This window comes from Oncorhynchus nerka, linkage group LG24 (genome assembly GCF_034236695.1).
Source record: "Oncorhynchus nerka isolate Pitt River linkage group LG24, Oner_Uvic_2.0, whole genome shotgun sequence".
Lineage (NCBI taxonomy): Eukaryota > Metazoa > Chordata > Actinopteri > Salmoniformes > Salmonidae > Oncorhynchus > Oncorhynchus nerka.
Window position 1 is genome coordinate 22,424,395 of NC_088419.1, and position 26,138 is coordinate 22,450,532.

General features: G+C 42.5%; 1 protein-coding gene across 1 annotated transcript in view; it reads left to right on the top strand.

Moving 5' to 3' along the window:
• Positions 1-25,848, top strand: part of LOC115107287 (heparan sulfate glucosamine 3-O-sulfotransferase 5-like) — an 89,278-nt gene extending 63,430 nt beyond the window's left edge. Inside the window, exons 2-3 of the mRNA XM_029630675.2 lie at positions 22,255-22,396; positions 22,636-25,848. Coding sequence (XP_029486535.1) covers positions 22,290-22,396; positions 22,636-23,569 — 1,041 coding nt within the window. The 5' untranslated portion in view covers positions 22,255-22,289 and the 3' untranslated portion in view covers positions 23,570-25,848. The remainder of the gene's footprint in view (positions 1-22,254; positions 22,397-22,635) is intronic.
• The last annotated feature ends 290 nt before the right edge of the window (positions 25,849-26,138 follow it).

Genomic DNA, 26,138 nt, shown 5'->3' on the forward strand with positions numbered 1-26,138 from the left:
TGATGCAGGGTATCTCGTTAGTCGTCAGTGTCTGTGATGATGCAGGGTATCTCATTAGTCGTCAGTATCTGTGATGATGCAGGGTATCTCGTTAGTCGTCAGTGTCTGTGATGATGTAGGGTATCTCATTAGTCGTCAGTGTCTGTGATGATGCAGGGTATCTCGTTAGTCGTCAGTATCTGTGATGATGCAGGGTATCTCATTAGTCGTCAGTGTCTGTGATGATGCAGGGTATCTCGTTAGTCGTCAGTGTCTGTGATGATGCAGGGTATCTCGTTAGTCGTCAGTGTCCGTAACGATGCAGGGTATCTCGTTAGTCGTCAGTATCTGTGATGATGCAGGGTATCTCGTTAGTCGTCAGTGTCCGTGACGATGCAGGGTATCTCATTAGTCGTCAGTGTCTGTGATGATGCAGGGTATCTCGTTAGTCGTCAGTGTCCGTAACGATGCAGGGTATCTCGTTAGTCGTCAGTGGCGGTTACGATGCAGGGTATCTCGTTAGTCGTCAGTGTCCGTAACGATGCAGGGTATCTCGTTAGTCGTCAGTATCCGTAACGATGCAGGGTATCTCGTTAGTCGTCAGTGTCAGTAACGATGCAGGGTATCTCGTTAGTCGTCAGTGTCCGTGACGATGCAGGGTATCTCGTTAGTCGTCAGTATCTGTGATGATGCAGGGTATCTCGTTAGTCGTCAGTATCTGTGATGATGCAGGGTATCTCGTTAGTCGTCAGTGTCTGTGATGATGCAGGGTATCTCGTTAGTCGTCAGTATCTGTGATGATGCAGGGTATCTCATTAGTCGTCAGTGTCCGTGACGATGCAGGGTATCTAATGACAGTTCACAACACAACACCTCCAGTTACAGATGTCTGTTTGCATTAACAAACCTCAGCAAACCACAGCCACATGAAGAACATGGTTGCTCCGAATGCAGTTAGCTGTGGTTTTGCTGAGGTTTGTTAATGCAAACAGACGTCTTTAATTGGAGGTGTGGTGCTCTCCTGTGCCGCATTTGTAAATGACATCTCATTCCTCTGTGAAGTAAGCTAAGTCTAAGTCACAGAAATAGAGAAAGTATTTGTCTTACCTCGCAACGACGGTGTCTGTATACTCGATTGAGGGACGAGCGTCCATAGGAGTTACGCCACCTGTCGGAAGACAATGTGATATAATCAGGGTGACTGCAAGTGTTATCAAGCAATTGACTTCAAGGGATATCTCCAGTTTACATAGACTAAATGAGGTTATGAATATCATTTGTTTGCGCACATATGATTCGTATTTTATCAGTGTCTGGGATCTATGGTGCCATTCATATCATCTTCAGAAGGGGTGGGGAAATTAGATGTAGAGTAAATGCCACCCTATAGACAGACTTTGTCTTGAGGGGTAGAAGCATAAACTTTGTATCTCTCCCTCTCTATCTCCAGGCTGTGAGTTTATTGCATCAAGGTCGCAGCATAGTCAGCAATAAAGCAGATATTGTCTTTTGAGTTAATTGCAGTGATGCTGTTTATTATTTCACCCCACTAGTTAACTTCCTCCGACCATGTCTGCATGACCTTTGTATGGATATTCTAAAGACCTCTCAAAGGGACTCCTACCAATTAGTGTCTTTATATTTGGCGTTGGTTCTGATAGCAGCTTGCCTGGAGTTAAAAGGGAAAGCTGGCATTTATGAAGAGCTGAAGCACTTTCAGGTTGTCTAATTGAGCCTGACATTAGTAAAGTCGCTTGACATTAGTCATGTCCTGGGAGGATCAAGCCTTCACAAGACATGACTGGCTTAGTTGACCTGAAGAGATAGCGCTTTTTCTGCACAATGATGTGATTATACCCCCCCCCCCACTTACCCTCACAACAGCCTCAATTCATCAGGGCATGGACACTACAAGGTGTCGAAAGGCTTCCAGAGGGATGCTGGCATGCAACAAGCATGCTGCATGTTGACTCCAATGCTTCCAACAGTTGTGTCAAGTCAGCTGGGTGGTCCTTTGGGTGGTGCACCATTCTTGATAAACACCAGAAACTGTTGAGCGTGAAAAACCCAGCAGCGCTGCAGTTCTTGACACAAACCAGTGTCAAGGGTTTGTGGTACTACCATACCCCGCTCAAAGTCACTTATATTTCTCAATTGTCTCAAGGCTTAAAAACCCTTCTTTAACTTGTCTCCTCCCCTTCATCGACACGGATTGATATGGATTTAACAAGTGAATCAGTAAGGGATCATAGCTTTCACCTGGTCAGTCAATGTCATGGAAAGAGCAGGTGTTCTTAATGTTTTGTATACTCAGTGTATCATTTTGATATTAGCTTATTATGTTCCGTTGTGTACTGTGTTTGTCTTTACTGTCGAGCCAAAGCAGCCACCAACTGCTTCTTTTGATATGTAAATCATAACATTATCCCAATGTTCATGGCTTCTCTGCTGTCTATTTCCCCCAAATCACATTTGGGGGACAATTCTCTCACTGTTGTGTCACATACAGCTGGAGTGTGAGGAGTGGGATCCTCTCCACGGAAATGAACAGCTCTTTTGAAATGTATTTTGAAATAACAGAATGCAGCACAGCGTAGACTTATTGACTATAGGGTCATTCACTGTCCATGTCAGTGTGGAATAGAGCTTCAAAGCTGACTCACTGGATGGACACAAGCAGGGGTGTGCGTGCAAGCAAGCGTGTGTGTGAGTGTGTGCATGTGTGTGAGGGGGTGTGTCTGTGGACAATGAGGGGAGGCGGCTGGGCTGGCTGTAGCCAGGAGCGGACTGAGGCACGCAGACACGTTGGTGCCAGAGGAGAGTTCAGGACAAAGCCAATGCAGTGTGCTGGTGATAAATAATGTAGGTGTAATATCACAAAATGAAGGCTTGGCGAGACTGGTGGAAGGGCTTGGGTGGAGGCTAGATGCAAACAGAACAGTAAAATCATTCCCCAGTGCATAAGCATACAGATCAATAATAATAATAAACCTCACACACACTGGTGAATTATTCATAACCATTCTGTATTTTTTCATCTCTTTCATCCCTCCACGTTGTCCTCAGATGGCATTACTGGGCATTAGATGGAATAATGGCGCCAAAGTCTGTCTCCATTAAACTTCATTGGGATTTTTTTCATTAACAAAGAGCCACTTCGAAATGTGAGAGATCCAATAAAGTTGGTATATGAATATGTTCAGATGAATGGGATGGAATGTTGTTTGGCCTACATCAATAGTCTGTATCCTTCCTTGTGCACCATCTTGTGCACCCAATCCCAGTCTTCTGTCAACTATGGAGAATGAGATTCCTATTAATCCCAGTCTTCTGTCAGCTATGGAGAATGAGATTCCTATTAATCCCAGTCCTGTCAGCTATGGAGAATGAGATTCCTATTAATCCCAGTCCTGTCAGCTATGGAGAATGAGATTCCTATTAATCCCAGTCTTCTGTCAACTATGGAGAATGAGATTCCTATTAATCCCAGTCTTCTGTCAACTATGGAGAATGAGATTCCTATTAATCCCAGTCCTGTCAGCTATGGAGAATGAGATTCCTATTAATCCCAGTATTCTGTCAGCTATGGAGAATGAGATTCCTATTAATCCCAGTCTTCTGTCAGCTATGGAGAATGAGATTCCTATTAATCCCAGTCTTCTGTCAACTATGGAGAATGAGATTCCTATTAATCCCAGTCTTCTGTCAACTATGGAGAATGAGATTCCTATTAATCCCAGTCTTCTGTCAGCTATGGAGAATGAGATTCCTATTAATCCCAGTCTTCTGTCAACTATGGAGAATGAGATTCCTATTAATCCCAGTCCTGTCAGCTATGGAGAATGAGATTCCTATTAATCCCAGTCTTCTGTCAACTATGGAGAATGAGATTCCTATTAATCCCAGTCTTCTGTCAACTATGGAGAATGAGATTCCTATTAATCCCAGTCCTGTCAGCTATGGAGAATGAGATTCCTATTAATCCCAGTATTCTGTCAGCTATGGAGAATGAGATTCCTATTAATCCCAGTCTTCTGTCAGCTATGGAGAATGAGATTCCTATTAATCCCAGTCTTCTGTCAGCTATGGAGAATGAGATTCCTTTTAATCCCAGTCTTCTGTCAGCTATGGAGAATGAGATTCCTATTAATCCCAGTATTCTGTCAGCTATGGAGAATGAGATTCCTTTTAATCCCAGTCTTCTGTCAACTATGAAGAATGAGATTCCTATTAATCCCAGTCTTCTGTCAGCTATGGAGAATGAGATTCCTTTTAATCACAGTCTTCTGTCAGCTATGGAGAATGAGATTCCTATTAATCCCAGTCTTCTGTCAACTATGGAGAATGAGATTCCTATTAATCCCAGTCTTCTGTCAGCTATGGAGAATGAGATTCCTTTTAATCCCAGTCTTCTGTCAGCTACGGAGAATGAGATTCCTATTAATCCCAGTCTTCTGTCAGCTATGGAGAATGAGATTCCTTTTAATCACAGTCTTCTGTCAGCTATGGAGAATGAGATTCCTTTTAATCCCAGTCTTCTGTCAACTATGAAGAATGAGATTCCTATTAATCATAGTCTTCTGTCAGCTATGGAGAATGAGATTCCTATTAATCCCAGTCTTCTGTCAGCTATGGAGAATGAGATTCCTATTAATCCCAGTCTTCTGTCAACTATGAAGAATGAGATTCCTATTAATCCCAGTCTTCTGTCAGCTATGGAGAATGAGATTCCTATTCCTGTGTCAAGTAGACTGTCAATTCTAGTGGTAGTTTCTCTGCTGCTGGACTCTTGCCAGCAGCAGTGTTACAAATAAATGGTATGAGGTAAATCACTCAACTCAATGTAGTTGCCCCAAAAGTAAGTGAATTTCACCTCTAATATTCAGCAGTCACATTACATGATCATAACTCAAGATGGGACATGATTCTGAATAAAATATAGTAATTTGCTGTGAACAATGACTCGTTTGAGGAAAAATGTTCCTCCTGGAAATAGTTCCTCATATCACTTCTTTGTGTGGATCATTACCATTTCCTAATGTTCCGCTCAATCCCATAGACATTCTGTTTCCCCAATGGTTTATTTGAATTGGAGAAAATGGTATTGATCTGACATGATAGTTTAGATCAGAGACCATGTGTTTCTCTAGACAGTTCTTACGGTATCCATGTCATGTGACACTCCACAGCTTCTGACTGTTGCTGTTGCTGCTACTGCAGGTGTCCCTGTGCCCTAGCCGCCTGTCTGTCCTCACGGTCCTTGTGACAAACAGGGAGTAGCCTAGCAGCCAGTAGCCCTGAGACCCTACTCTGTGAGGCTCTTGGGGGGCAGGCAGGACCAGAGACTAGGGCGGGTTGGGGTGGGGATAGGTGGTGCTGGGGGTCTTCCCTGGCTTGTCTATCAACACTGGCCCACTCAGGTGTTCTACTATGAGCTCAGACGACCATGGACTCCACTGAGACCAACTGCAGCACTGATCTATTTATACCACCCGACCACAGCATGATGTCCTGAGAATTAGAACAGCAGCATAGCGGTGTACACATAATTAGCAGAACACAGCAGGCACCTTAATAAGTCAACAAGATTTTATGCAGTATCACTGTCTATAAGCACATGTTACAGTACACTAATATGAGGGCTTTATTATAGGGTGCAATAGTCTATATTGAAATGACTGTTATTGTGTAGCCTGTGGATATTAAACATTTACTCGATGTAGCATATAATGATCTCCATGCTATTTGCAATTGCAGAGGACGCATTGTGGTAAAAAAAACACATTGTATTTTGAAGCCTATGCTGTACTTCAGAACTCATGTCAGTCAAAATAAATGTGGGAAACAAATAGTCTGCCCTCTAGCTCTGATTTGCATACAATAAATATTTGAGAGGTATGAATGCTCTGAGACAGTTACAGACATGCTCTGGAACTTTTTCGACTAGTAAGTCATTTTTAAACCTCCCGCTTTGAGTTGGATGTGTCAATGTGTAGTTCAGACATGCATAATCTATGAGCAATTTTCGGGGACCACTTTTGGCTTGTGAACGTTACTTTCTGAACTACTGGCTAAAAAGTATACAAAAGGTCAGGAGCATAGATGAGAAAAAATAGAAAATTACTGAATAAAAGGTTATTTATCCGAGAACTGAAAAATCAGAGTGCCTTATTATGGATATCCATGCTTTGATGTAAAAAAAATCTACACAAGAGACTACCAGATTTAAGACTAGAATCCCATAAATTAATGTAAATTCCTTGTGTTGTCTGTTAAACTGTATATTTGCTCAAAGTTGGACAGAGCAAGACTTTTTGTAAAACTGAGAAACTAAAAATAAATGCATTTTGTCATAAACTTGCTTCCAGAATCTAGTAAAATTGTCAAGGTGAAAGTGATTCCTTCTCAAAATGTGTATTGATGCTGCTGTTCAATTTATTTGTATACAATTCCATTTCTCTCTCAAAGGACCTGCCTGCTTACAAATGCATCAAAAAATATGTCAGTCTTCATTTCCCTCTGTCACTAGTAGCTGTACACTCTCTACTCTGATTGTTCAAACTTTTCTCTTTGCCAAGTCCATCAAAGGGAATATCTCAGAGGCTCATCTCGGTTTATTTAGGTCACATTGTGTGAGTCTGCTGCTCGATTGCCTTCTGAGACTATTGTGCTCCTAACTTAGTTTTTGCGGCTATAGACTACATATACAGTGCCTTCAGAAAGTATTCATACCCCTTGACATAATCCACATTTTATTGTGTTACAGCCTGAACTCAAAATGGATGAAAAAAATAAAAATGATGTCACGCATCTACACACAATACTCCATAATGACAGTGAAAACATGTTTTTAGACATTCTCACACATTTATTGAAAATGTAGACAGAAATATCAAATTTATATAAGTATTCACACTCGAGTCAATACTTTGTAGAAGCCCCTTTGGCAGCGACTACAGCTTTGAGTAGTCTTGGGTATGTCTGTATCAGCTTTTGGGATTATCTCCCATTCTTCTTTGCAGATTTTCTCAAGCTGTGTTACGTTAGATAGGGAGCAACGGTGAACAGTAATCTTCAAGTCTGAGTTGTCCTTATGTTAGGCCCTGATCTGGCTATGCCGTATTGGTGTGGGCTACACCAGTTCATTTAGCAGACAAGATTTGTTTAGAATTCTGTTGCATTATTGGTATTATTTAAAGTATGAAGAATACAATTGAACATAGCTAAATCAAATAGAAAGGATGTTTTCTCCAAGCGATTTGAAGAAGTGTGCACATGCGGCTATTCTGTGCTGAGCGGTTAACAAAGAAACAGGTACTACTCTATGCTTCATTTAGAGTTATTTATGTAACTTTATTTGTGAAACAAATGTTAGGCTATATGTTTAGATTTTTTATACATTCTAAGGCTGCATGATGCGACTCTAGTGATGTTTTTAAAAAGTTGCATGAAAGGCATGAGCTCTGCTTTGTTTTTTTTTGAGCAGGCTGTACACACGTCATCAGTCTTTCATTCACAATTTGACAAGCACTTGATAATGCCTCAAATTCCCTTTGTGTGGCCGTAATGCCCCCTAAAAAATGCATGCCTTTTGCGGCCAGTTTTGTGCCCTTGGGCTGAATATAATAATTATAATTCCCAGTAGTGTAAGTACTTAAGAATACTTTAAAGTACTACTTAAGTATTTTGGGGGGGTATCGGTACTTTACTATTTATAGTTTTGACTACTTTTACTTTTACTTCACTACAATCCAAAAGAAAATATTGTACTTTATACTCCATACATTTTCCCTGACAACCAAAAGTACTCGTTACATTTCTAATGCTTAGCTAGACAGGAAAATTGTCAAATTCACACACTTATCAAGAGAACACGTGGTCATCCCTACTGCCTCTGGCCTGGTGGACTCACTAAACTCAAATGCATCTTTTGTTGGAGTGTGCCCCTGGCAATCCGTACATTTTACAAACAAGAAAATGTTGCCGTCTGCTTTGTTTAATATAAGGAATTTAAAATGATTTACACTTTTACTTTTGAAACTTAAGTATATTTTTTCAATTACATTTAGACTTTTAGTCAAGTAGTATTTTACTGGCTGACTTTCACTTTTACTTGAGTAACTTTCTATTAAGTTATCTAAACTTTTACTCAAGTATGTCAAATGGGAGCTTTTTCCACCACTGATAATTCCTTTCTCCCGGCTGCATGCTCCAAAGCACCTCTCACTCAGGTGGCTCTCCATCATGTGATCAGGTTTTTCTCACAGGCTACAAGTGAAGACAGACATCTGGGACGCAACTGCGTGTGTCCTTATCCAATTCTGAGGCGCATGAAGATTTTGGAAGAACTGTCCACATTTACTTTCGTCAAGATGAGTAGGACTAACAAACAGCAAAAATGAAAATGATATTCTAATATTGTCACCCATCAGACTATTCTTGATTTTAAATTGTCTTTACATATACTAAATCCTATACAGTGGGGAGAACAAGTATTTGATACATTGCCGATTTTGCAGGTTTTCCTACTTACAAAGCATGTAGAGGTCTGTCATTTTTATAATAGGTACACTTCTGCGCTGGCACAGAGCGCACCAGCCTGTGAATGTTCACTGGAGACACAGTGTGTATCACCGCATAACACGGTGCCTGACCGGTCACATGCTCCCCACGGTAAGCACGGGGAGTTGGCTCAGGTCTAAACCCTGACTCCGCCAATCTCCCCGTGTGCCGCCCCAAAAAATGTTTTTTGGAGCTGCCTCTCAGGCTTCCGTGACCGGGTCTTGTCCCCTGACATAATCTTCTCCTTGGTCCAGCTGTCACGAATCCCGCTTCCTGAGTCTGTGTTTGCCTGTGTTTCTGTCCTGGAGTGTGTTTCCGGTGTCCTGGAACCCACCCTGTCTGGTTGCCGGGCGAATTAGCTTGTTGGGAGATCAATGTTCACCCGCACCTGTATCCCATCAGTAATCTGCACACCTGTCCTGATCATCACCTCTCCCCTTCAAAAGCTCTGACCTGACATCCATTCCCTGCCGGATCGTTAGCCATGAACAGTATGTTGTGCCATAGTATCAGCCTCAAGTTGGATAGAATTTGTTTTGTTGTTTTTTACGTATTGCTTGCCTTAAACTTACCTCCGTTTGTTCTTTCTTCAGTTACTCACCCGGATCATTTACCCCATTCCCGCCTGGTCGTCGGAGGATTCCGCTACCCCATTGGATCCACCTATTTACTCCCATCAACTCACCACCGCTGCCCGCTACGCCACCTGGATATATCTACCCATTCACATTCACTTGTAAATAAATACTCACCTTCTTCCTACTCTCCTTGTCCTGGTCTGCTTCTGGGTTCGATTTTGAAAGAACGTGACAGAACGATCCGGCCAAGGATGAACCCAGCGGACCTGGACTCCGTTTGCCATGCCATTACCCAGCAGGGGAAGATATTGGGACAACACAAGACGGCGCTACAGGAGATAGCGGGTTCAATCCAGAACTTATCTGCTAGCTTGACACAAATCCAGGATCAGCTCAGTTTGTCGGCGATTCATTCACCATCTGTTTAACCCATCTCACCTGCCGTGTCTGGTGCGGTTTCCTTCCGTGAACCCAAGGTACCGACGCCTGATAAATATGAAGGGGATTTGGGAAGATGCCGTTCTTTTCTTATGCAGTGTGGGTTAGTGTTTGATCTGCAGCCCCATTCTTACGCCACTGACAAGGCTAGGATAGCCTTTGTTATTGAACTGCTGCGTGGAAGAGCTCTGGAATGGGCTTCAGCCGTTTGGGAACGACAGGAGACCTGCATGGCTTCATACCAGGAGTTCACGGGAGAGATGAGAAAGCTTTTTGACCATCCAGTCCGAGGTAAGGACGCAGCTAAACGTTTGTTCACTCTTCGCCAAGGAGCTCGCAGTGTGGCAGACTTTATGATCGAGTTCAGGACATTGTCTGTGGAGAGTGGTTGGAATGAGGAATCACTACAAGCGTTTTTTTACCAGGGGTTGTCGGAGCAACTCAAGGACGAGCTGATCTCCTATCCAGAGCCAAGTGACCTAGATTTGGTTTGATTTAGTTTGGTCACCTTAGCTATTCGGGTAGATAATAGAGTCCGAGAGAGGAGGGAGAAGCAGTGGGGTCCATCTAATCAATCTGAGACTCGGTTACCATTCGGGTCAGGAAGTGGACCAGAACGGGTTGATCATTTTCCCTCACACGGGATTAGTGGAGGAGTCCTGCCGCCAGATCCTGAACCTATGCAAGTGGGGCGGCACGGGTTAACTAAGGACGAGCGCCAACGTAGACGTGAGACCAACAGCTGCCTCTACTGTGGTAGCTCGGGACATTACATCTCCGTTTGTCCTCAGCGCCCGTTAAACTGCTCGGCTCGTTAAGTTTGGGAGGTTTGTTAGCGAGCCAGTTTCAACCTCTCAAGAGCCCTGTCAGACCTCGTTTTCCTGCTACCCTCATAAATAAGAATCAGAGTTTAGCGATTAACGCTTTCATCGATTCAGGTGCCGATGACAGCTTCATTGATGCCGACTTAGTGGAACAGCTGGGGCTTTCCAAGTAGCAATTACCCGAAGCCATTGAAGCAACCACTCTGAACGGCAGTAGTCTGGCACGGATCACTATGAGGACTGAACCGGTTAAGATGTTGTTGTCGGGGAATCATTCAGAGGTTATTTATTTTTTCATTTTGCCTTCCCCCCATGTTCCTCTGGTTCTTGGATACCCCTGGCTAAGAGAACACAATCCTTCGTTCGATTGGGTGACTGGTAAGGTAACTAGTTGGAGCATTGAGTGCCATGCTAACTGCCTCAGGACTGCCTGTTCTCATGTTGTCCCCAGTCGGGTCAGTGAGTCTGCTCCTCCTGATTTGTCCCTGGTTCCTGAAACATATCACGAGTTGGGTGAGGTGTTCAGTAAGCAGAAAGCTCAGTCACTTCCTCCCCACCGACCTTATGATTGTACAATTAAGCTGTTCCCTGGAGCTGCCTTTCCCAAGGGACGGTTATACAGTATTTCTCGACCTGAGCGGGAAGCCCTGGAGACCTACATAAAGGAGTCTCTTGCTGCAGGTCTCATTCGTCCCTCGTCATCACCCCTGGGAGCTGGATTTTTTTTTTGTGAGTAAGAAGGATGGCTCTCTTCGACCGTGTATTGATTATCGGGGGTTGAATGATATTACGGTCAAGAACAAGTACCCCTTGCCCTTGATGAGCTCCGCTTTCTATTCTTTACAGGGTGCTACTGTGTTTACGAAGCTTGATCTACGCAATGCGTATCATCTGGTTCGGATCAAAGAGGGGGACGAGTGGTTGACTGGATTCAATACACCTATGGGACATTTCGAGTACCAAGTGATGCCGTTTGGACTTTCCAACGCTCCAGCAGTGTTCCAAAGTTTGGTGAATGACGTGCTGAGGGATATGATCGGTCTGTTTGTGTTCGTTTACCTGGATGACATCCTGATTTTCTCCAAGGAGCTTTCCAGCCACATCCAGCATGTTAAGCAGGTCCTGCAGCGGTTATTGGAGAACCGTCTGTTTGTGAAGGCAGATAAGTGTGATTTTCACGCCCACACTACATCCTTCCTCGGGTACATCATCTCCAGGGGTGAGATCAAGATGGACCAAGAGAAGGTTCGGGCGGTTCGGGATTGGGCCCGGCCCGGTACGAGATTGCAGCTCCAGAGATTCCTGGGATTTGCGAACTTCTATCGGAGGTTTATCCGTGATTACAGCTGGGTGGCCGCCCCTTTAACTGCTCTGACGTCTTGCACCAGAATTTTCTGTTGGACTCCTGAGGCAGACCGAGCATTTCTGAACTTGAAGAGCCGATTCACCAACGCGCCGATTCTCTCTCAACCTGACACTTCCCGTCAGTTTGTTGTTGAGGTGGGGGTGGGCGCCATCCTGTCCCAGCGTAGCTCCACTGACGGTAAACTCCATCCCTGCGTCTTCTACTCTTGTCGTCTTTCACCAGCTGAGAGAAACTACGATGCGGGTAACCGGGAGCTTCTCGCTGTGAAGCTTGCCTTGGAGGAGTGGCTTATCAATCTGAATCAGAATCTGGCTTATGTGCAATCGTCTAAACGTCTCAACTCCCGTCAGGCCAGGTGGGCTTTGTTTTTTGGACGCTTCAATTGTTCCCTGACGTTCCGACCTGGGTCGAAGAACGGCAAAGCGGACGCCTTGTCCCGGATTTTCTCCAAGACGGATGAGAGTGGGGCCAAGACTGAGACGATTCTTCCCCAGAACCTTGTCGTGGGAGCCGTTACATGGAAGATTGAGGAGGATGTGATGGCGGCCCTTCGGACGCAGCCCGGCCCCGGTAACGGTCCACCCGGTCGGTTGTTCGTGCCTGAGTCGGTCCGTTCTGCTGTTCTTCAGTGGTCCCACGCCAGCAAGATAGCTTGTCACCCTGGCGTTGCTCGGACTATGGCGCTAATGTGACGCCCCCTCCCTTCTCTGCCTCCTTGTCACGCCCTGAGCATAGAGAGCTGTTTCAATTCTCTATTTGGTTAGGTCAGGGTGTGATTTGGGTGGGCATTCTATGTTTTCTATTTCTTAGTTTTTTGGCCGAGTGTGGTTCCCAATAAGAGGCAGCTGTCTATCGTTGTCTCTGATTGGGAATCATACTTAGACAGCGTTGCTTGGTCTTTTTGTGGTCGATAATTCTGTCATGTTCACTATCTTCAAACTCCCTGTCATAAATGAGCCAAGGCGCAGCATGCATGTAAGTCCACATTTTTCAATTGTAGTGAAACCTTCACAAAGAAAACAGGAAAACAGTAACCGAACGAGACGCAACTGTGGCGCACACAAACACACACAGAAAATAAATAATTACCCACAACATTAGGTGGGAAAAAGGCTGCCTAAGTATGATTCCCAATCAGAGACAACGATAGACAGCTGCCTCTTATTGGGAACCACACTGGCCAAAAAACTAAGAAATAGAAAACATAGAATGCCCACCCAAATCACACCCTGACCTAACCAAATAGAGAATTGAAACAGCTCTCTATGCTCAGGGCGTGACAAGGAGGCAGAGAAGGGAGGGGGCGTCACATTAGTCACTGTGCTTCTTCCCCTGCATTGCTTGGGTTTTAGACTGGGCATTTGTAAAGCACTTTTATATTTGATAAAATACATTTCATAATAAAGTGTTGACTGTTTATGTTGACACTGGGGATTCATAGAGAAAACCCCATATGGCAAGTGCACAACTCTTCTTAGCTCTTGATGACCAAAATGTAAATTTAACATGTCCTGATAAGCGCAAACACAATCATGTTGCAGAGGTTCACAACATGGGTCAAGAAAACTGGTCTGAAAGGCAATTTACGATACATTACTCTACTCTAAAACTAATTGGACCACGAGTCTCTCAGACATCTTTGCAGTGCTAAAATAAGTCAGGGTTCATCACGTGAAAGAGGCAATTAATTCAGACACGATTAGACTAACACTGTGGATTCAACAGTCTGAGTGAATAGAAGGAATTGAAATACATCAGTATTTGGTAAGACTACTAGAGATATGGGGGTAGCAGGGGAATATGTTTCCCACAGATTTCCTACAATTGAGTCAAATGTAGGTCATCTGTCCCTGACCATAGCGTAGTAGAGGATAGGAAAGAATGGACACCCTGGAATTCTAAGGGTGTACATTAAGTGTACTCTAAAGTAGGTTGGGACTTCAAAAAACAGTACATTGATTTTGAGAGTCAACTTCAGCATTGTAAGTAGGAGCATTGTTCTGCAAATGACACCCTCTATAAACCAAAGAGCCATTAAAATGAAAGCTCCCCCCAGGAGATCTGTGAATCGCTCCCCAGCCCTCTCAAAGATATCACCTGTAATGAAAAACATTTCATTTCCAAATGGGAATCCACAAACAAGGGGACTGAACTGGCCCTCTGGCTAAATGGGTTTATTCTCCTATATTGTTAGACTGATAAAATAGCAATTGCTTGGCTAGAGTCCCTTTAGAGGCCAGGCAAGGCAATATGACTTATTTTGTAGTTACAGCGAGAGTCAAAAGCCCACTCGACATGCCTGTTATGTGTTATATTAAATCAAAAGAAATGCTATTCGTCACATGCTTTGTAAACAGCAAGTGTAGACTAACAGTGAAATGCTTCTTACAATGCAGAGCACGACATGGGGCACGACAATACCCCTTACCTACAATGCAGAGAGTAAAAAAGAAATAGAGAAATAATAGGAAAGTAATAACACATAATAATATAAGCAATAATAAATACACAATGAGGAACGATAACTTGGTTATATACATGGGGTACCAGTACCGAGTTGATGTGCAGGGGCACGGGGCAATTGAGATAGATATGTACATATTACTAGGAATAAACTGACTAGGCGACAGAATAGATAATAAACAGTAGCAGCAGCATATGTGATGAGTTCAATAAAGTTCAATCAACACAGGTCAATGATAGTCCGGGTAGCTATTTGGTTAAATATTTAACTAACTATTTAGCAGTCTTATGGCTTGGAGGTAGAATCTGTTCAGGGTCCTGTTGGTTCCAGACTTGGCACATCAATATCGCTTGACATGCGGTAGCAGAGAGAACAGTCTAGGACTTGGGTGACTGAACTCTTTGAAAACATTTTGGGCCTTTCACTGACACCGCCTGGTATTGAAGTCCTGGATGGCATGGAGCTCAGCCCCAGTGATGTACTGGGCCGTACCCACTACCCTCTGTAGGTCCTTGCAGTCGGATACCAAGCAGTTCCCATACCAAGCGGTGATACAGCCAGTCAAGATGCTCTCAATGGTGCAGCTGTAGAGGATTTGAGGGCCCATGCCAAATCTTTTCAGCGTCCTGAGGTGGAAGAGGTGTTGTCGTGCCCCACGACTGTGTTGGTGTGTGTGGACCATGATAGATCCTTAGTGATGTAGACACAGAGGAACTTGAAGCTCTCGACCCACTTTGCTCGGTCCTCCATTTCCTGTAGTCCACGATCGGCTCCTTTGTCTTGTAGAGGGAGAGGTTGAAGTCCTGGCACAACACTGCCAGGTCTCTGACCTCCCTATAGACTGTCTCATCAATGTCAGTTGGAGTGATGAGCGGCAATGTAGTCGTGGGTGAACAGAGAGTACAGGAGGGGACTAAGCATGCACCGCTGAGGGGCGCCTGTGTTGAGGGTTAGAGTGGCGGATGTGTTGTTGCCTACCCTCACCACCTGGGGGCGGCCTATCAGGAAGTCCAGGATCCACTTGCAGAGGGAGGATTTCAGTCCCAGGGTCCTTAGCTTTGTGATGAGCTTGATGGGAGAGGGCAGTGTGGAATGCAATAGAGGAGTGCAATGGATATTGCGTCATCTGTGGATCTGTTGGAGTGGTATGCGGATTTGAGTGGGTCCAGGGTGGGTCCAGGGATGATGGTGTTGATGTGAGCCATGACCAGCCTTTCAAAGCAACAGATGTGAGTGCTATAGGGCGATGTAATCACGCTCTCCGTAGCCGATGTGAGTAAGACCTTTAAGATGGTAATCTGGCCCGGTGGCCTTGTGAATGTTAACCTGTTTAAAGTTCTTACTCACATTGGCTACGGAGAGCATGATTACACAGTCGTCCGGATCATCTGCTGCTCTCGTGCATGGTTCAGTGTTGATTGCCTCGAAGCAAGCGTAGAAGGCATTTAGCTCATCTGGTAGGAACCCTTCACTGGCAGCTCACGGATGGTTTTCCTTTGGTAATCTGTGATGGTTTGCAAGCCCTGCTACATCCAACGGGCTACCTCGTATTGTATTTGGAAGATCTAAGCCGGATATTCCCAATGCCGCCGGAGGTACGCCAAATAAAAATAGATTTTCCAATAGGGCTATACATTTGGGTGTATATTTTTTTCTCACCTGAGCAGCCTCGTTTCACTGTCAAAAATAAAATTAAACCATCTAGTGTTGAGCGAAATAACAACACAATGTAAAATACAGGTAGCCTAGTCAAATAATTAACATCCAATCACATTAACCGATACTCTCTCGCGGGAAACCTTCACTCCTGCGCAGATATTTAATAACGAAACATGCCAATTTGAAAAATAAGCCACAGCAGTGTTTGGAGCGAGAATTAAGATGACTTTTGAGTAGTAAGACCTGTAAAAAATAAACAGGTACCATTAATAAGAAGGGGCTAGAAGCTACCGAGTGGCTAGGACAGGCAAGCCCCATACTATTGTGGAGAAAATAATTATTCCTGCTGCCGTTGATATGGCTGGGACAATGCTGGGGGAAAGGCCAAAAAATATATACAGACAATGCCTTCATCAAACATCACTGTTTCTTTTTTATTTTTCCCCCTTTTCGTGGTAAACAAATGTTAGTAGTTACTATCTTGTCTCATCGCTACAACTCCCGTACGGGCTCGGGAGAGACGAAGGTCGAAAGCCATGCGTCCTCCGAAACACAACCCATCCAAGCCGCAATGCTTCTTAACACAGCGCGTATCCAACCCGGAAGCCAGCCGCACCAATGTGTCGGAGGAAGTGCACCTGCCGACCTGGTTAGCGTGCACTGCGCCCGGCCCGCACAGGAGTCGCTAGTGCGCTAACCCGGACGATGCTAGGTCAATTGTGCATCGCCCCAGAGCCTGGGCGCAAACACAGAGTCTATGGTGGCACAGCTAGCACTGCGGGAGGCCCTAAACAATACTGTTTCATGACACATCAGTGACATGGCAGGAGATGTTTTGAAACAATTACACTTGTCTGACCACTTGCATGATGATGTTTTTCTCACCTGAATGATCTGAATCTAGCATTACAGGGACTCTCCACAACTATATTCAATGTGCTGGACAAAATTGAGGCTATGATTACGAAGTTGGAGCTCTTCTCTGTCTGCATTAACAAGGACAACGCACAGGTCTTTTCATCATTGTATGATTTTTTTGTGTGCAAATGAACTCAAGCTTACGGACAATGTCAAATGTGATATAGCGAAGCACCTGAGTGAATTGGATGCGCAATTATGCAGGTACTTTACGCAGGCATCAAAGCTGGGACCGAGAGACTGAAAAACAGCTTCTATCTCAAGGCCATCAGACTGTTAAACAGCCACCACTAACATTGAGTGGCTGCTGCCAACACACTGACTCAACTCCAGCCACTTTAATAATGGTAATTGATGGGAAATTATGTAAAATATATCACTAGCCACTTTAAACAATGCTACCTAATATAATGTTTACATACCCTACATTATTCATCTCATATGTATACATATATACTGTACTCTATATCATCTACTGCATCTTTATGGAATACATGTATCACTAGCCACTTTAACTATGCCACTTTGTTTACATACTCATCTCATATGTATATACTGTACTCAATACCATCTACTGTATCTTGCCTATGCCGCTCTGTACCATCACTCATTCATATATCTTTATGTACATATTCTTTATCCCCTTACACTTGTGTCTATAAGGTAGTAGTTTTGGAATTGTTAGCTAGATTACTTGTTGGTTATTACTGCATTGTCGGAACTAGAAGCACAAGCATTTCGCTACACTCGCATCTGCTAACCATGTGTATGTGACAAATAAGATTTGATTTAATTTGATTTGATTAGACTTTTCCGAAACAGACGACTCAAACAACTCCCACTGTTAAAAAACGGATACCTTTTGCAACCACGTACCTATGTGAGAGTGGATTCTCAGCCCTCATTAGCATGAAAACGAAATACTGGCACAGACTGTGGAAAATTATTTAAGACTGAGACTCTCTCCAATACAACCCAACATTGCAGAGTTATGTGCATCCTTTAAAGCACACCCTTCTCATTAACCTGTGGTGAGTTATTCACCATTTTTTATGAACAAATAAGGTTTTATATGTAAGATGGCTAAATAAAGAGCAAAAAGATTGATTATTATTATATTATTATTTGTGCCCTGGTCCTATAAGAGCTCTTTGTCAATTATGGCAAAAAAAAAAACATTTGCTGACCCTGGTGCTAGAGGGGGTACGCAGCTGGAGGTTGAATGTTTGAACGGGTACAGCACTATTAAAGGTTTGTCAACCACTGATCTAAGCCATCTGCTAATTGGTTTTGGAGACGGATCTCTCTGGGTCCACAGGGGTAAACAGTCAAGGCTGTGTAATTTGTCAGTTGGTGGTTATTCTTTGGGGAGGAAGTGGGCTTCCATTTGCTGATCATAACAGCAGTTACTTTCTATTGTAAAGCCTACAAACATCAGTAGGTTGCAGACCTGCAAAAATGATCTATCTAGACTCAAATGTCAATAGCCTAAGTCTACATAACTTTGCAAAGCAGAGTGTTCTACTGCTCCCTCTTATAATTGTTCTAAAATATTAAACATCTGCAACTACTAAAAACCACTATTATGTCTCAACCTGGAGCCCGATAAAAGACTTGTAGAAAAAAAACGGTGATGTCTGTGAGAGTCACAGTACTTTGATGTCATTCTTAGATAATGAAATACTGCCCCCGCTTGGTTTAACAGGGGAACAGGTTTTACTTTTACATCATTGAAGGTCAAACGAGTCATGCTGTACACAATAAAGACACAGCAGTTTTATTTTGTATGCTAATCACAACAAGGGAGATGTGCTGAGGCAGATGGTTATTGATGATCTTACACTATTAGCACCAACAGTAGTCTCTGGGCGCAGTTTTTCAAAAATGATCAATCTGGGTTTCGTCTACCGGATAGGAATATAATAATTAGAATGGGTCCCAATTCAGAATGAATACAATAAGTCCCAGTTCAAGTAAATTATTTGTATAATGGGAGTCCACATTCAAGTAAATTATTTGTATAATGGGAGTCCACATTCAAGTAAATTATTTGTACATTCTATTCATTCTATTTCTATGCATGTACTCCTGTTCGATAGCCGTATTCAAGATAGACAAAAAATAAAATAAACTCGGCCCTGGGGATTAATCCCTTTCTGCTCTAAAATGTAAAAAAAACACACATATAATGTTGTGAATACTAGGACCTGTTCTAGATTACAACAGTAGATGAAGTGTAGCCTACAATGAATTGAGGTCAGGTTTTTCTGTTTCTTTTGATCATTTTTGCTTTGTTCCCATGCAGCAGCTTCTCACAGTGATGCTTTCTTTTCATAGAACATGATAGTGTGTGTGTGTGTGTGTGTGTGTGTGTGTGTGTGTGTGTGTGTGTGTGTGTGTGTGTGTGTGTGTGTGTGACAAAATGGTTTGAACATCTAGTTAACAACATCCAAATATACCATTTCTATCCTGTTTCCAGACTTTGGAGGTGAACTATTTTCACCTGGCACCAATTTACAGTATGTATTCTAGACTGCTGGTTTTTCTTTAGCTCCTCAATCCTCTGAAACATTATAATTGAATGGAAGTCACAGTAATCTAGAAAGTTAAATATATATATATATATATATATATATATATATATATATATATATAGTTTAATTAGCTAGAATAAGATCAAGTTTAACTTTCTAGATATATATATATACAGTACCAGTCAAAAGTTTGGACTTTCCAGGGGTTTTCATTATTTGTACTATTTTCTACATTGTAGAATAATAGTGAACATCAAAACTATGAAATCATGTAGTAACCAAAAGAGTGTTATACAAATCAAAATATATTTTATATTTGAGATTCTTCAAAGGAGCCACCCTTTGCCTTGATGACAGCTTTGCACACTCTTGGCATTCTTTCATTCAGCTTCATGAGGTAGTCACCTGGAATGCATTTCAATTAACAGGTGTGCCTTGTTATAAGCTAATTTGTGGAATTTCTTTCCTTCTTAATGCGTTTGAGCCGTTGTTGTGTTGTTCCGCTAGCGGAACCCCTCGCCAACAGCCAATGAAATTGCAGGGCGCCAAATACAAATCAACAGAAATCTCATCAATCAAATTTCTCAAACATACAAGTATTACCACCATTTTAAAGATAAAATTCTCATTAATCCAGCCACAATGTCTGATTTCAAAAACGCTTTACAGCAAAAGTTCCACAAACGATTATGTTAGGTCACCACCAAGTCACAGAAAAACCCAGCCATTTTTCCAGCCAAAGAGAGAAGTCACAAAAAGAATAACTAGAGATAAAATTAAAATCTTCATCAGATGACACTCATAGGACTTCAGGTTACACAATACATGTATGTTTTGTTTGATAAAGTGAATATTAATATCCAAAAATCTCATTTTACATTGGTGTGTTATGTTCAGTAGTTCCAAAACATCAGATTAAAAAAAAAATGTCACGGAAAAAAGCATACCGTGCAATAATCTGAGTACGGAGCTCAGAGCCCAAACCAGCCAAAAGAAATATCTGCCATGTTGCGCAGTCAACATTAGTCAGAAATAGCATTATAAATATTCACTTACCTTTGATGATCTTCATCAGAATGCACTCCCAGGAATCCCAGTTCCACAATAAATGTTTGATTTGTTCGATAAAGTTCATAATTTATGTCCATATACCTCCTTTTGTTAGGGCGTTTGGTAAACAAATCTAAACGCGCATGCAACTTCCAGCAGAAAGGTCGGACAAAAATTCCAAAAAGTTAGATTACTGGTCGTAGAAACATATAAAACGTTCTATAGAATCAATCTTTAGGATGTTTTTATCATAAATGTTCAATAATGTTCCAACCGGAGAATTCCATTGTCTGTAGAAAAGCCATGGAATGAGAGCTAACCCTCTCGTGAGAGACTGACTGCTTTCTTGGCCCAAGCAAGTCTCTTCATCTTATTGGTGCCTTTTATTAGAGGTTTCGATCAAGGCCTGATTCACGCAGTCTCCTCTGAACAGTGTGTATATTATTAGTAGATATGGATGGCAAACACTCTAAAGTTTCTAAAACTGTTTGAATGATGTCTGTGAGTATAACATAACTCATATGGCAGGTGAAAACCTGAGACAAATCCAACCAGGAAGTGTGAAATCTGAGGTTTGTAGTTTTTCAAAGCTTGGCCTATCGAATACACAGTGTCTATGGGTCAAATTGCACTTCCTAAGGCTTCCACTAGATGTCAACCGTCTTTAGAAACTTGTTTGAGGCTTCTACTATAAAGGAGGGGGAATGAGGGCTGTTTGAGTCAGTGGTCTGGCAGATTGTCACAGGCTCAGTGGTCTCAGTCTGACTGGTGGAAATCTGTCCTTTGGTCTGATGAGTCCGAATTTGAGATTTTTTCTTCTTGTTTTTGTGAGATGTAGAGTAGGTGAACGGATGATCTCCTCATGTGTGGTTCCCACCCTGAAGCATGGAGGAGGAGGTGTGATGGTGTGGGGGTGCTTTGCTGGTGACACCGTCTGTGATGTATTTAGAATTCAAGGCACACTTAACCAGCATGGCTACCACAGCATTCTGCAGCGATACGCCATCCCATCTGGTTTGCAGTTAGTGGGACTATCATTTGTTTTTTAACAGGACAATGACCCAAAACACACCTCCAGGCTGTGTAAGGGCTATTTGACCAAAGCGAGTGATGGAGTGCTGCCTCCACAATCACCCGACCTCAACCCAATTGAGATGGTTTGGGATGAGTTGGACCACAGAGTGAAGGAAAAAGAGCCAGCAAGTGCTCAGCATATGTGGGAACTTCTTCAAGACCGTTGGAAAAGCGTTCCTCATGAAGCTGGTTGAGAGAATGCCAATAATGTGCAAACCTGTCATCATGGTAAAGGTTGGCTAATTTGAAGAATCTAAAATATATTTAGATTTGTTTAACACTTTTTTGGTTATTACATGATTCGATATGTGTTTTTCCTAGTTTTGATGTCTGCACAATTATTCTACAATGTAGAAAATAGTAAAAATAAAGAAAAATCCTTGAATGAGTGGGTGTGTCCAAACTTTTGGCTGCTACTGTATATATATATATTCTCAGTCGGTTTTGTCTGTTGCAAAACGTTTTGCAATGGAAACCTTTTACTGTTTACTCTATGAACCAAACGGAACCAAACGGGGAGGGACCTACCTAAATTTGCCCAATAGAAACTATATTTTTTGTTGGAAAACGTTTTACGTTTGGAGTAAACGGTTTCTGTTGCATAACGTTTTGCAATAGACAAAACGTTTTACAACGGAACCGACTAACCCCAGCCGTCTGCTCTAATGGCACTGCAGCACTTTGCAGGCTCCTGTGAGTTTGGCTTAATCACTTGTAAGACTTGATTTAGTGTGTGTTAATAAACATTAGTCTGTCTCTCTCCTCGCCAGTGATTAGTGGTTTATGTGCTCTGCTCTCCCGTCCCCAGGCTGAAGACGCAGTCCTGAAGATTGATGGAGGGCCATGCTATTCAAACAGCAGGCGTTGCTGAGACAGAAGCTCTTCTTGTTGGGCAGCCTTGCTATTGGGAGTCTCCTCTATCTAGTGGCCAGGGTTGGGAGCTTGGATAGGTACGTTGTTTGCTGAAAGCAATGCCTGTTGAATGTCAAGTATAGAATGATTTTAGTTTATATAAATAATCTAATATTTTTTTCAAATATCAAAATCTTGATCATATATGATTAGATTATGATAAGACTTCATTGTATTTAACAATGTGTTTAAAGTTCATTCAAAAATGCTCTAAAGTTTATTGATTAAATTATTATATAGAACTAAATGTCTCTTTCTGTGTTTTCCGCTCCTCCAGGCTGCAGCCTATTTGCCCCATAGAGAGCAGACTGGGCCCTCCTCACCTGCCGGAGCAGTTCCCTCTCCGGACCCTGCAGTATAAGCGTGGTCTGCTCCACGAGATCCGCAAGGGCAATGCCACCAAAGAGCAGATCCGCCTGCACAACCTGGTGCAGCAACTGCCCCGGGCCATCATCATCGGAGTGCGCAAGGGCGGCACGCGCGCCCTGCTGGAGATGCTCAACCTGCACCCAGCTGTGGTCAAGGCCTCGCAGGAGATCCACTTCTTTGACAACGAACAGAACTACGCCCGGGGCATCGACTGGTACCGGGAGAAGATGCCCTTCTCCTTCCTCCACCAGATCACCATTGAGAAGAGCCCCGCCTACTTCATCACAGAGGAGGTCCCCGAACGCATCTTCAAGATGAACTCCTCCATCAAGCTGTTGATTATTGTGCGTGAGCCCACCACCAGAGCTGTGTCCGACTACACACAGGTGCTGGAGGGCAAGGAGCGTAAGAACAAGACCTACCACAAGTTTGAGAAGCTGGCCATCGACGGCAACACGTGTGATGTGAACACAAAGTATAAGGCGGTACGGACCAGCATTTACACCAAGCACTTGGAGCGCTGGCTGAAGTTCTTCCCCGTGGAACATTTTCACATTGTGGACGGCGACCGTCTGATCACAGACCCGCTGCCTGAGCTGCAGCTCGTCGAGCGCTTCCTCAACCTCCCCTCCAGGATCAGCCGGTATAACCTGTATTTCAATGCCACCAGGGGATTCTACTGCCTGCGATTTAACAATGTCTTCAACAAGTGCCTGGCAGGCAGCAAGGGGCGCATCCACCCTGAGGTGGACCCCTCAGTGGTGGCCAAACTGAGGAAGTTCTTCCACCCCTTCAATCAGAAGTTTTATCAGATTACTGGGAGGACGTTCAACTGGCCCTGAGAAACTAAGGGAAGGTCTAGGCCTAGCCTATTTGAACTTCTTAACTGAAGTTGTTCTGTTGGCATTTTCAAGATGTCAACCACAACAATATTAAAGGATATTAAAAGCACTTTGATTGAATTTAATACGTCGAGGAGAGTGGGGTAAGTCGAGCCGAAGGATTAGTTGAGCTACTCCTTGTTTCTAGGAAACCATATACAAAATGTACCATGTGACCAAATATTAAGGAAGAGGTCGTCATTTCATGGAGTCTATGAAGAAAAAAACACATGGACAAAGTGGTAAGCAAGTTAGGGCAAATGAATGTATTGTGTTATAGGTTTCATGCGGCTTGTATCTAAACCAAGGTGGATTGTTTTGTATATCAGTTGGGGTCTCTATAAGCTACAATATGAGGTCCTAAACCTAGCATGAAAGTGCATCCTTGTACCTGTGTGGGCTAATATAGTATAAATGTTTGCCTTGGGGTAAGTTGAGCCAATGGCCACCATACCCCATACAGATTATGATTACATTTAGTCAGGTTTATGCATAATATGCATAGTATTTTTGCAATGTGTCATGCATATGAACTCAATATACTGCATTTGTATTGTTATAGAGCAGACCTAATCATTCTCTGTGTATACAAATGTAAAACATGCAGGGATCTAGCCCCCCTTTAGGTTCTTGAGAGAGCAGCCAAGGAAGTGAGAGAAGGGAAAAAGAGAGGCTGTGATAGAGTAGCAGAGTCACACAAGGTCTTATCTGATGACATGGAGTCTGAGCTAAACATATCCAGAATATCGCAGACCAGCTTCATGGGCTTAGTAGCCTCAAATGCAGTGAACTTGCCTACGAATTGGCACATCGAAACAATATCACTGTCCCAGACAACTTGTCAAGAAATGCAAGGTTAAGTCATATTTAACAGATCCATCTATATCTGAATATAGGCATACATTTGAAATTTACAGTACAATATACCTCACCCCCATTCCATGAATTAAACTTTGACCAACCAGCACCATTACCCATTGTCACAGGGCACCTACACCGATTTACCCCAAGGTGGCTCAACTTTTTCCCTATGCTCAATTTACTCTGGGATAAGTTGTGCAAAGAGACCAATTTTGTTTTTGACAAACTATGTTTTTAAAACTGTTATGTTTACATGAATTATGATTATTTCCAGGGATACACAACATCCTGAAATATATGTAGATATCTTTGTTAAAAAGAATACTATATTGCCGTAGTGAGGCTGAATGTAAAAATGGCTCAACATACCCCACTCTCCCCTGTGAGAATGACAATGTGACCAAAATCTGTAATGGAATCAATGTATGTTTGTTTCTTAATATGTAAGGGGGCATAAGAGGATAAAGGGTTTGTGAGTTGTGTGATTACAAAACAATTCAGTTTAATGCACCTGATCTTTCTTCATAATAATTCACCTGTCTGACACTTGTGCCCGTTATAAACTCTGCATTTTGCCATCATCTCAGCCAATATTGAATGAAGGGTATACTACAATGAGCGATAAACATGAGATTATGTTAAGTGAACATGTGGATTTTAAAAGACGAATTGTCAGTCAACAACACATACATTTAACATATTTAAAGGCTATATCATGAAGCTATATATGTGGCAATGTTTCATATGAAAACAACCTTGACAAATACGTAGGCTTACATGTTCTTGCAGTTCTGAGTGTGATAATCTTGCATTTATTACAGTTCTCTCATTTTGGTTTTGCTTTTCTCCTGCATGTGTATTGAACATACAATTGACAAAGCATGGGCTCTCTAACGTAGTTTTGTGTTATTTCATTTATTCCAGTATCATTCTTTAAACATGTGCTACTTTTATTTGTTTCTATGTTGTTTTTAGGTAGTTTAATTTTTCTCAAACTACCATGACGTACTTGTATCCGTAATATAACCCATAAATCTGTAGAAGGGTAGGAGATTCTCATGAGGGAATGGGAACATAGATTTCTCATAAAATTCTGACTCCGATGATGTCCTCATACATCAAGCATTTAAATGTTGAATAAGAGATTTAAGTGGTAACTTTGTTCTCGTTCTTTTTCTCCAGTATTAATAACATGTTTGTCATTCCCCTTGGTGAAAAGCCACAGTAAAAAAAGTAATTTGTTAGTTACTGTCAAACCATCTAATGCTTATTCTACTACAATTAACATATTTGTCTTATGTGCAAATAGCCATCCTGTATCATAAGTGTGTTGTTCTGTAACAAAAAATTATTGAATTAAAATGACATTTAAACACGTGTCAACTGAGTCATTCATTATTTCTGTTTTGTCTCGTAATCTATTGTGTGGTTCAAAGACTGAGACTCTTCCTTGATCAAATCAAATCAAATGTATTTATATAGCCATTCGTACATCAGCTGATATCTCAAAGTGCTGTACAGAAACCCAGCCTAAAACCCCAAACAGCAAGAGATGCAGGTGTAGAAGCACGGTGGCTAGGAAAAACTCCCTAGAAAGGCCAAAACCTAGGAAGAAACCTAGAGAGGAAGCAGGCTATGTGGGGTGGCCAGTCCTCTTCTGGCTGTGCCG